The 13,227-nt window shown below is 39.1% G+C and overlaps 1 protein-coding gene across 2 annotated transcripts in view; it reads left to right on the forward strand.

Moving 5' to 3' along the window:
* sardh (sarcosine dehydrogenase) overlaps positions 1-13,227 on the forward strand; it is a 51,850-nt gene that overhangs the window by 16,410 nt on the left and 22,213 nt on the right. The window contains exons 9-12 of one of the 2 annotated variants that reach the window (XM_080476532.1): positions 1,789-1,918; positions 3,894-3,980; positions 10,148-10,238; positions 10,393-10,534. In XM_080476532.1, the coding sequence (XP_080332658.1) occupies positions 1,789-1,918; positions 3,894-3,980; positions 10,148-10,238; positions 10,393-10,534 (450 nt within the window). The remainder of the gene's footprint in view (positions 1-1,788; positions 1,919-3,893; positions 3,981-10,147; positions 10,239-10,392; positions 10,535-13,227) is intronic. The other variant, XM_080476533.1, reaches the window with a different exon arrangement.

Here is a 13,227-nt window from a genome sequence, read left to right on the forward strand (position 1 = left end):
ATGAAAGCTGCCTCTGTCAGCTTGCACATCATTTTGACATTTGACATCTTCATCAAAACGAAAAGTGCCATCAGTGACACTTAATTGTGAAGTCACCCGAACGCCTTCCAGTGTGCTCTTTATGTTTAACTTAAAAACACATTTCACATTTTAGGAGGAAGACTGATGTTGTGTCCATGTATCCCTGCTCCGCATCAGAGAAGCTGAGACCCCTCTGCCATATCGAAAAATCCCATTTTTCTAGGATTTGAAGCTTAGATTTTACCATGAGGGAGCGAGGCTGGAGAAGAGTCAAGTTTGAGTGTAGGAATGACTGGATCGGTGCCAGAATATAGAGAGAATTACGTGACTGATAAAACTGCTGCACAGAGCGCGAGCTGGCGAGCTGGACTTCTGGAGTCTGAGTGCCCTGAGTCAGCCAGATTAGTGTAGGAGGGGAGAATTTTAAGGCAAGGCCGTCTGTGCTACTGAGCGTGAGTTGTAGGAGCTAAAGGATGAGGCCCTGGTGACTTGAGAAGTAGTTGCAGGAGTCCAAATGGGAACAAGTTAAAGCTTGGGCTAACAACTGAAAGAGACTGGACTCGTTTGACAGCTGTTTCTCTGGTGAGGACGTCCGTCTCACAGATGCTGCAGGTTGTGATGTAGCTGCAGCCTCCTTTGGCTGCAGTGATTGTCACGGCAATCCTGTCGACAGCAGGAAGTGAGAAAAAGAGGACTCCGGTCTTCTTAGTTAGTAGTGATAGTTTTGAGATGGTATACATCTTGTAATATATAGGATTTCTGACATGTTTACACCTGGCATTAATATGTTTCTGTTGTTTATATTAAGAACCGGCAAATTTTGTTTGGCTCTTGATGGCTTAAGCCACTATAAAGCTTTGTTTACTCCATTTGTAATCACTACAGTCACTGTGCACTATTCTCCAAGCACTTGTATTTAAAATAGTTCATAGGCCTCGAGAGAGAGAAAAGAGAACTTGTTGTTCTTCTCATTGCCTGCTCACCCGAAACAAATTGTCTCTCGTCTTTCTGTTATTAAGGCTGGTGATGTAGATCTTTACAGATTAAAGTTTGATAACAAACTTACATACATTATTTCTTGTCATATTTGGGATGTTCTTTAGAATAAATGCAGTTGGGGTTACAGCTGGACAGGCGATTACTCAGTCATACATTTAAAGATGGTGGTTAAAAAGTCCACTTCTTAATGGCATATGTCTCTGTTCACTATCGCACAATAAGGGAAATACAAAGTGTGTTTTGGACAGATTGTAACTAATACTTTTGGTTTATAAAGTAAAAAAAAAAAAAAAAAAAGATTTCTGGGGTCCAATACGGCCCAGTTTTAAAAGTAATGACCACTCCAAATGTTTTCCTTTGTTTCAGTGCAAAAAGATGAGATTACAATATGAAAAAGTGCATTTTTATGTCAAAATCTCTCTACAAAGACTAAACAAGTTGAAATGTTAAAGAAAAACAAGTGCACTTTAATTATTATGCAATGTCTCTTTCTGCAAAATACAGTGATTGGTCCATAGGTTGTATACTTGAAACATCTGCCTTTGATGAACTCAGAATGAACTTTTTTATTTTTTCATTTTACACAATTGCCAAAAGAAATGAAGTGATCTTTTTACACGTCCAAATGTGCTACTCTTTTTTAAAAAATTCCATGTTAATGATTAAATTATTATTTGTCTTAAGCAGAGAAAAAGTCCTCCCAGATATTTTTGCGTTCCAATTTTGTGCAACAATACAAAACAAAGTACATGCCATTTCTTTTTCTAGGTGTCCGACAAGTTTGCCTTCAGCCTGTTTGACCTGGACTGGGATGTTTTCATGACACATATCGAAGGTGCAATCAACAGAGTTCCTGTTCTGGAGCAGACTGGCATAAAGTCAACTGTGTGTGGACCAGGTACCCAAACACACACACACTCAAACATTTTCCATCACTTCCATCTGGCAAAAATCCACTGCAGTTATTGTCATACAGTGACAGTAATCCACAGGACAAACCCCTGCTTATCTCAGTCCGAACCTTTACACAAACAGATTTCCATACAGAAATTAAAATATTGGATTTGCTTTGTGTCCATAAAGAAAGGCACGTTCCTACAGTGTGTGAGCAGAATTATGCCATCACAAAATGAGCAACACAAACACACACTTATTGCTTTACATGAGCTCCAGCAAGTTCTTCCTGCAAATTAACACTATGCACTGCAGCAGGGAACACGCAGCTTCCATGAAACGTCTCGTATTGGACACGTTCCTATTTAAAAGTGAAATGCTTTCATCTGCGAACATATTCTATTCACTGCTTCCATACCGCGCTTGCTCATGAATGCCTAAACTAGCAGCCCATGAGTCATGTTTGTTGAGGAGATCGTTTGATTAGCTCAAGCCTGACACCCAGAGTGGGCAATCTCACTTCGCCAAGCTGCTTGACTGATCCGATCCGAAGCCACGCTGCGTGGTTTCGGGATCCTATTGGATTTTTCATCATCGTAGTGGGATGCAGCTGCTTGGAGAGTCAGAATGATTTCGTGAGGTGAGACAAGTGACACCTGAAACACGGTTTCTCACTGAAGCGCACACACATACACCGGCAGGCGACTCGGGAAAGTAAGTAAACATAAATTTGGAAGAAAGTCTGTGCAGGCGGAAAGAAAACATCAGCCTTTAGATAAATGAAAAATAGAATTACAGGTATTAATAGAGAGACAAAATGTAAGTGAATGTGAAAAAATAATAATGGGTTGTTCCCCTTTTGTGTGCTTCAAGCTGTGGCACTTTATTTATACTCCAAAGGGCAAATGCATTTTTTTTTAAGAGAGATCTTGTTGAATCCTTTAGTTGGCTCTTTAGTGATCATTGAGTTCATCTCGTGCAGAAACGATCTGGTTTTCTTGTTGATTTATGTACAGAGGCAGAAAGTCATCAGTCATTTATGACGTTTAACATGTTTTTATTGCTCATATTCAGCCGTTAATTGCATGTTTGCATCTATGAGGTCTCAGGCGTGTGTGTATTTTATAATCGGAGAGAGAGGCTCTTTTGTATGTTTCTCCATCCACCAAGATGTTAATCCCACTTGTATATTACTGAACTTTATTGGTGTCCTAAATTTATATTTTTAAAATTTACTGAAAATTATGTGTGGAAAAACAAATAAATACACAATTCAAAACCAGAATAATGTATTTGTTAATCCTGATTTGTACAGGCAGTTTATTTAGAAACAGACTTGGAGATACAAGGTCTGATTTACTAGAGGGACGTCTTTCAAATATGATCCAAAGTCTGAGTTTTGTTTGGGTTATAAGCAGTAGTTCAAATTAGAAAAACATGACTGTCATTAATGAGTAATTTACGGTGTTTGTTGTTAAATTTTTTTCCCACAATGTAACTTTACTCATGCTTGAGTGGGATATATGCCAAGTTCTCTACTTAATGACTTTTGAAACCATAAGTGCTCTTCAATCTTGCTTTACTTTTTATAAACTTTGAATGTAGATATATAGGTCAGTCGAACATGAATCTTTGCTTTATATATATTATATTATTAGTTTGTACAGATGCCTGAGCCACCTCAGCTTGTTTGTGACATTTAAAAAAAAATGTTAACTGCAGTACTACCACCTATATTCCTCTGTAATTTCACATTATCTAACAGTAGTTTTCCTCCTCTGTTTATAACACAAAGACTGTCTATCAATAAAGTAACAAAGCATTACTGACCTCAAACAGCCGGCTAAGCATTTAGTTGTGCGATTATGCCAATTGTGTCATCAGTAAATATCAGATATGAAGGATGTATGCGATAAACTTGTTTCCCTCATTGTTCCACTTTCTTCTAAAAAGTTTATTTTTTGCTTCTGTTTTCACAGAGTCGTTCACCGCAGACCATAAGCCTCTGATGGGGGAAGCTCCAGAGGTCCGAGGTTTCTTCCTGGGCTGTGGCTTCAACAGTGCTGGTGGGTTGTGCAGTTTTTAATGAATAATAAATTACCAGATGTGGCGAGTGTGCAAAGAGTAAATACATCCCAAATGAAGACTTCAGAAACTTTATTTGAAACAAGTGATACCCTTGCCTGAGAGGCGCATGTTTCAGTACTAAATGATGTAGAGAAGTGGTACTCGCTCGCCATACTGGGACCTTCACGGCGAGAGCCCGAGGATTTGCCTGTTCTTAGATTTGCACATATGAAAGATACTTGTGAGACTCGAGTTTAAACCTGTTAAACTGCCTGTTGCGTTCTCGGTCTGAAAGCTGTCGAATTATATTTTTACTAGAATGGGTGTGTCTGCCAGCTTTTGGTTCCACTGTAATGTTTTGGGGAATCAAAGAGGGTGTCTGCAGCCTTTCTTTGAGCCACTAGAATACAAACCTCTCCTTGAGGTCTCGGGTGACGTATCGAGAAACATTAAAGAACTCTTCCAAGACAGTATATTTCAAAACAAGCAAGGCGAAATGACCGAAGAATGTTTTTACCAGACTTTGACCCATCCTCCAGCAATCTCTGTGGAGACTCTCAAAGCACAAATGAATAATGGAGTGGTTTTCAGATTTCAGAGTCTGTGGAGAACACGTACAAACACACACACACCAACACAAACAACTCAAGTCTCTCCATTACCGCGCTCGAAGATGAGCTTACCTCTGACATTAGAGAGGGAGCAGTGCAAGTGTCTCAGCAGGCTGAAAAACAGAGAAGGAGCGGGGGCGTAAAGGGTAAAGTAATCACCAGAACCATTAATAGACAGTTGGGAGAAAGCTTTTTTTCCTGCATAAGAGCAGAAGACTGTGGGGTCGAGCTCTGGAGTTGTCACAAAAGCTTGGGAGGTGCAGCGAGGCGTCTTCCTGATGAGTGGGCATGCAGCGTTCTCAACCCTGGCACATAATGCACAGATCTTTCTTCTCTGCCTTTTTATTGCTTCAGAAGTGCAGCTGCATCCCAGCAAATTGTTGACTGATCCTCGAGGTTCACCTCCTTCTTTGCTCTCCTTTTCCCCAACCACTTATCCGTGAAGCTTTCTGTCCATCAGCCTGATCGTGCTGCGTCTTGTTATCCACTGTCGGGTCCCTGACCCGCAGAGGTATTTTTTTGTGTCCTCTGATTTGTCTCGTATGGTTGCTGAAATGCAAGTATTTTTCGAGAAACTATTTTCCTTCATTTGACATATCTATTAGAGCTTTTTGCCTGTTATCATGCAGAGAAATCATATTTGAACTGAAATTTATCTTCACATTTGAGGCATTTTCTGCACTATAACATGTATAAATGACATATTATTACTGAACTATTTGATATTCCTCCTTCTTTTTTTTTCTTCTCTCCTCCGACCATAAGCTTGAAGTCTCTGGTAAACAAAAATGTTTGTGGTGATATGGCATCAACTGGACCCCAGTTTGCATCAAGATGATGCTTTACATTCAGCTCTGATCTCTGATTTGCGAAAAACGGTGAAGTCACGTACCAGCCGACATACCCACTTTCACTATTAAAGTATCTAGATAATCGAAAGTATCTTTCTATTACCTGCAACTCTGACTTAGACAACCTCAGAGCAGACAAATACAATTTTTTTTCTGGCAAAACTTAGAAAGATTTCAGTTCACTTTGTGCTCTGCTTGCATCTGAAAAGTGGTAAGTTAATGCCTTCACTTCTGAGTCTGCATTTTAAAGTGTCACTCTAACATCCAGCTCATTTGAAATTGGTCCAGATTGAACGAAATCACTTCTAATGATAATTAAAAAAAAAAAAAAAAAGACCTTATTATTATGTTCTAAGGCAACACAACAGGGATGGTCCACATCTACTTGTTTAACGCACACAACATATAAACAGGAAATGCTCTGCCATGTCCGCTTCCCCGTGTTATCCCTCCCCCACCCTTTATGTTCACACTGACAGCTCTGCTGGTTCCAGTTTGAGAGTAGTTTTTATTTAACCTTATATATTAGTCATTTAACTACTATTGACATGTTAATACTGAGGGATAGTGGAGGAATATTAAATAACATAGATTATCAAGACTGACTTCAAAAAGTCATGGAAGAATATTGTTAACTAATGGTGGTTATTTATAGTCCATGAAATATGTCGGAAAGTGGAAAACTCATATACAATTTAAATCGATCTGACAAATGTTCCATAACATTTCTGTAAAATGTTTTAAAATCTTGTTAAATCATCCCTTACACTAGTAAGTACCACTAGTAAGTACATTATAATTTATTTCCATATCAAAAGTTTTCAACTAAATAGTCTTTTGTAGAATATTTGATATTGAAAAAAAATTCAGTGTCCTGTGATTTCAGCTAAACAAATCAGTCTTAGTCACATCCTTGACAAAAGTTGTTATATTACGGGTGTAAATCAACATGATTTATTCAAGATGTAAGCCGTTTTCCCAGAGCACCAACAAGAGATGCCCTGGGAAATAAGAAAAAAAAAAAAAAGGAGGTAAGAGGAAGATGCTTGTCATTCATTGTCATATTTTTTGCTCCTAAATTCAAGCAATATGATGCTCTTATCTCATAGTTTATCCTTACTATTTCATCTGTTATGCTATCAACTCACCATTGTTACTTGAGAAGACATGAGAAACGCACTAAATACAGTAACTTCCATAAAAGAGGGTTAAAGCCTAAGAACAATGGAGGCCGTCTCACCTGCTGGAAGTAATACTGGTTTCCATACCATCAGTATTTTCTACTGGTAGGGGGGTTTTTGTTGCTCAGCAAGTCTAAGTTACTTATGCTTATATTGAACTCATTATGAGCAGATTCTTACCCATCTTCCTTTTAATCTGTTAAATGAGCCGCTGCCTTTCTTAGCATTATGCATTAGGCTGTTCTTCACATTGCAAAGGCTCAGACTTTAGGTTCAGAACACAGTGCAGTTAGACCATATCCTCAGGTCTAGCTGTGGTTGAGCTCTGCTGGATACTAAAGAGCTGAATGCCTGGCCGGGTGGTGATTTCGACCTTCAGAAGAGATGTTTGAATCCTTTAACGAGAAAATAATTAAAATGTGGGGCTAACAGCTCACCTCTTACTGAGCAAAGTGCAGTGTCATTTGATTTACTGTTCAGGCTGAGAGGTTTCCCACTGTTCTGACGTATTAAGTGTTTGTATCTTTTAATTATATGTCCACCGTGAAGTGTTTCTTTTCATTCACTGTGATATATGAAGCTATGACAGCACTCATTACTAAACATTAGACCTGTCAGTGCAGATGTCATATTTACATTCTGCTTTTCTCTTTGATACAGAGGGGGTTGTGGTACGCACGAGGGGATTTCTTCGGTGGATTTATAACTCGTCATTCTGCACCGACTAAGAAAACAAATCAGACTTATTTTCTTTGAAATCTGCCACCACCCTCAGAAGGCTGCCAGTGTGGCGCAATGAAAAGGCAAATTAGAGGCACAGATAGAAATTCAGATTCAAAGACGCAAATCATTCAGCTTTTATTTGTACTAGCCGAGTTCCCGATTTGAGGCACAAACACAGAAATGGAATAACAGATGCAAATCACTCATTTAGTATTTTACAAGTTGTCAATTACAGGGACAGAAACCGATGACTTTTTTTGCAAGAATTTTGAATCGTTCAACCTTTCTTTTTGTGCTTTATGAGACATGGACAAAAAGTCATGTGATCACTTTTGAAAAATGACACTTCGGTTTTTAAAGGATTCACATGAATCTCCAAAGATTTGGTGGACATATGATCATATATGAGTTGTTCATTAAACTTGTTGCGCATCCTTTCTTGTGTTGCAAGTTAGAGCCACAGATGCAAATGTGAGCCTGCTTTGCACGTTGTATTTCTATCTGTACATCTTCTGTGCAGCTTCGTCCAACTTGGAGTGTCTGAAAGGTGAAGCTGATCGTAACTGACTCCGGGTGAAAGTCCGGGTACACACTTCACCTGTCCATCAGAAGGCAAACACAGAAAGACAGACAATCACACACTTCAGATTTTTCTGTACAGATTTATGGGTAGAGAGTGAATTTCCATGTGCACTTGCTTTTGTAAATATGTTGATTGTCAGCTGGAAAGCGTGTCAGTACATTTAAAAAATGGCTGTTATAGGTTAAAGTGGAAATATATATTGAATATGTCCCTTGCGTCTAACTCATGTATACAGTATATTATAGCAACAATCCAGTTGTTGTAGGCGTGCAAGCAAACTGCTAAACTCCTTCGAACAATGACAGATACAAAAAGTCACCTGGTTCAAATTGTGGGTTTATTTCTGCCACCAGTCTTTATACTGAGCCAGGAAAAATAAATGCCAGCTCCCGTGCCACTCTTAACATACACACATTCTTTTGACCTAGATGTTGGATCTAACTATGCTTAAGGTGAAAGATAAAAACAACAACTTTATATTTTGAACAGCCAGCAGCGTCTCTGTAAATGTCAGAAAAAGAGGATGAATCTGCAAGTGGGTGATGGATAATAACTTTAAAGGGAGCAAATATTTTCCCCGTGAAAGTAAACTAACACACGCACATGGTGAAGAAAGAACAAAGGGGTGCAAAAGGAGAAGGAAAGTGGGAGCAAGCATGTAATGTTCAGGCATCAGCGCAGTTATCTCAGGTGACATTTATCAGTGCCACCTCGCCCTGCTGGGTGTCTCCACATCGTCTTGAGAGAACTCCATCATTCTCCTCTCACCGCTTTCTGTCTCATCCATCTATCCATCCATCCATCCATCCATCCATCCATCCATTCATCCATCCATCCATCCATCCATCCATCCATTCAAATGTCCACCCAGGCTAGAAGTGACAGTGCCTACATATGAGTGAAGTGGAGAGAGGACGCTGTGAGATGTGGGGATGAAGGAACGATGCAAGGACACACTGTTCATGCTGCTGCATATTGATGGTGTGTTCCCAGCACATGCAAGTGTGTTCACACACACACACACACACACACACAGACACACACACACACAGACACACACACACACACACACACACACACACACACACACACACACACACACACACACACACACACACACACACACACACACACACACACACACACACACACACACACACACACACACACACACACACACACACACACACACACACACACACACACACAGCGAATGCAAATTACCAGCAACACAACACAAGCAGGGGGTTGCCAAAAGGGCCTGGCTCATTAACCCAGCAGTTTTGGGACTGGATGGATGAAATATTGTGTGTTGGATGGTGGGGGTTGGTTTCAAACGGAGCTGCAGCCCTTGGGTGCAGATGACGAGGTCATATTGCTCAGGGGCTCCTGTGAGTAAGGGTCAAATGAAGGAACAAAGGTCAAAACAATCCTCTGTAGCTCATAGCTGACATATAGAAGCAGTGATAGAGGACAAGCGTTACTCCGTTGTAAGGTTTCTCTTTTCCCTATTAATAAGACTTTCTCACGATCCCTCAGGCAGGAGAGTGACAAAGGAAAGACCCTCTATCTTTCTCTCTCTCTGTTTTTTTTTTTTTTTTTTGAAAAGATGTTCTGTTTCTCTTTCTCATCTGGTCAGTTTACCCAGTATTTGGTAAGGATTTGTTGAACTTCATTTTGCTGTGTAATTGTTTTCAGCCTCAAATACAGTGATTTTCCATGTGAATTGGATATTGAAAACATCACAATATATCCATATGTTGTTTATTATGCTATCATTTTGCAGAGAATCTTATGAAATTGAGCTGTATGTGTACCCTGAAATGAGTTTGACACCTCTGCTCACCAATAGGAAAGTACACATTAAAAAAACAAGACTTCTGAAATACGAGGACACCGCAGAAACATCACTATATCCCACAGATGTGGCATGTCTTAAAGCTTACTGTACCTCCAAGAGATTAAAGAAACTGATTTTGAATAGTCGATCAGACAAACGTGGGGGAGCCAGTGTGCAGTGATTAGCACTGTAGCCTCACAGGTCCAGGCTGTGATTCTGTGTGGAGTCCTGCTTCTACATGGGAATTTCTGAAGTTACTCAAGTTTTCTCCAACAATCCAAAGTAGTGCATGTTGGCATAATTGGTAACTCCAAAGGGTGGATGGATCAGCGGATTGTCTACGTAGAGGTTTATGTGAACTGATGTGTCTCTGTCAGGTATGATGCTGGGAGGTGGTTGTGGGAAGGAGCTGGCACACTGGGTCATACACGGACGTCCCGAGAAAGACATGTATGGATATGACATCAGGTATGTTAATGTACACAAACGCATAAAGATATCCAACCGCACTCTAATTCAAGGGTAGCAGAAACTTGCAGTGATGATGAATTTTTAATGAAGCCTGAATGATTGTGACTTCTAATGAGCGTTAATCCTTTGAGTTGCTATCCTCTCGTCTCAGGCGCTTTCATAACTCGCTGACAGGCAACCAGCGCTGGCTCAGAGAGAGAAGCCACGAGTCATATGCTAAAAACTACTCTGTGGTGTTCCCCTTTGATGAGCCGCTGGCCAGCCGAAACATGAGGAAGGACCCTTTCCATCAGGTAAATGAGCGGTTTGATCTGCTGGTACGGACGGATCCGGCGCAGCGATGTGGATGAGTTCAAGGAAGTAACCTGCGTGTGTCGTCTTTCCGCTGCGACTTAGCCAGACTATTTCAACACTGGTTTGATGAGTCATTTAGAATTTATTTTTAGAAGAAGAAAAAAAAACAAGATTTAAGAATTAAAGCTTAAGAAGAGATAATCCAGTGAAAAATGATCCAGTAAATAATCACTTGCTTTTTAATGCATGATGGCACTGAGACGCAGAACAAGGGAAGTTCACCTTCATAAATGTAAGGCTGGCAGAAGCAGCTATGTGAAGTAGAGCATGATGATATGCATATAAATATATATATATATATTTCCTTGATCTGTGAAACATTAAACCTAACCTTGGCTTCTCAAGCACTTTCAGTTTGCTGTGTGGGCAATGTTGTGAATACCTTAATGACTTGGACGAACGCATTTCTGACCTGTGTGTACTTGAAAGGAAAGTCTTTGCTTCAATATCATGGTGGTTTTCCTTGCATCATCTAAGGGTCTCAGCCTTTTATATAAACCGAGAATCGCCACCATTAGCTACATGCATCCTGTGGTAATTTTCTATGCGTGTCTTTGTACAGATTTATCTATATACGTTGTATTGCAGTGACTTAACTTTTGTTTGTATACGAGTTTCACCTCCCTTTTCCACTCTCTTGTGGTTCCCGCTGTCATTCGTGTTACAATTTGAGGCTTTTGTGATTGAACAACTCATGTTTATTTTTATCATCTAAAATAGTTTGCCTCAAGTTTCAGAACAATATCGCACTATGACAGTATTTTTGCAAGGACAACATTGCTACATTTTATATCTAAATCCTGAAAGATACAACTTGTATCTAAATCTTGTATTGAGACTAACTGGATTGTTTTTTTTATTTTATGGCTGGAAAATGATTGAACTGCATTAAGTGAGGGATTTCTAAGACAACTTCAACTTTGATCTTCAATATTACACCGTGTTACCATGAACGTGCGACCTTTTGAATCTTGTCTGTAATTGGACAGTCCTATTGCGGAGGTCTAATAACTAGGATATAGGTGCACAGCTCTTTTTTTTCTGCTTTCTGGTAGTTTTATATTTTTCTCAAGATCATAAATGATGTAATAGTTATGGCTTTTGCGTACCAAATCTTGTCAGTGTTGGATCCTTCAGATTCTTGCCAAATCACAATTTATTTTCCAACATTAACTGAAATTATTAAAAGATTAAAATACATATCTATGATATGGACTAACACAAAAAAACCTAACAGAACAAATAACTTTAACAAAAATTTAAGTTTATTTTAAAAGAAAGTGAGGACACTGAATGTGTTGAAATGTCAGATTTTAATAATTTATTATTATGGACATTTTCTATTCAAAATAGAGCTTATATGAGTATTATTGTGAATATCACTATAAAGCATAATCTTCCTTTATCCTCAGTATTTGAAAAACTATTGAAGGCTTTGATATGACAACAGAACAAATTGACATTTGAAAGACGCTGCTGGCACCCCAGGTCGTCAGCTTTCTGCATGTCTATCAGCAGAACGCATCCAGATATATGAGAAGAAAAAAATGCCCGAGTGTTTGCAAAGGAATAATTTGTTAAATGCTGATCACATCTCACAGGGTTGTGTTTCTGTTTTTCTCTGTGGTGCATTTTTCTTTTTTTCTTTTGCTCTCTCCACTCCTTCTCATTCTGTCTCTTCCGATCAAATCTGAGAGCAGAACGCTGATTCAGGCAGGTCGAAAGCAGTTAGCAGTGAAACTTATCCCCACTAGCTACATTTATTAATGTTATCCCTGCCAAAATGTCTATAAATGAAACACTTAGCTTTGGTAGCCTGGTCTTGGATGTCGTTCAGTTCCCTTTTTCTTTAAAGCTGGAAAAAAAAAACAAAAAAACCCACTTCCTAATGGGCCCTGCCATCATACTTTATGCATTAATGATCCACTTAGACATGCTTTCCTTTTCCAGACTAATTTACCTTTAACTGTTGCAATTTTTACCCCTTCGCTCACATGTGGGCATTTTTCTTCACAACAGATTACTGTCGAACAAATTCCATTAGCAGTGTTGTCAATGTGTTTTGTTGCTCATGTTTACTGCTTTCTCAGAGCTTATTTCATTTTTCTTTCTTGGCACCTCTCATGCATAATTAACCAGGTTTCCCCCAAGTACTTGTTCAAGATTGACTTTCTTGAAGATTTGCACCATATGTTCATGAGATCAAGGAAGGATGCCAAACTTTCTAGTCTTTACTTACCTAATACATGGTCCGGCGTATGGTTATGACGTAATGCGCAAATGGTGACACCAACATTAAAAAGAAAAAAGGAATTAAAAACACAGGAATGTGGCCAAAGAAGTTTGAGGAATATTATTTCACCGAGACCTGAGTTGCTTAATTGGAAATTGCCATACCCAGTGGACTATGACAGAGTCCACCAGTTGTGGACAGTCATTGACTTGTTTGTTCATATGTTTGTTGTTTATAATTAAAAAGCAGGAATAAAAAAATTATGACAATATTTTCTTTTTTATTTTGATTCATAGTCATGTCATTATTTAGGTTTTGCCCATTTACTGAAAGGTCTTGCAAACCGGGACTGTGATTTATCTCTGGAATGAAAATGAAATGGAAACAATTACATTTTGT

Source organism: Lipophrys pholis (assembly GCF_963383615.2).
Source record: "Lipophrys pholis genome assembly, chromosome: 12".
NCBI lineage: Eukaryota > Metazoa > Chordata > Actinopteri > Blenniiformes > Blenniidae > Lipophrys > Lipophrys pholis.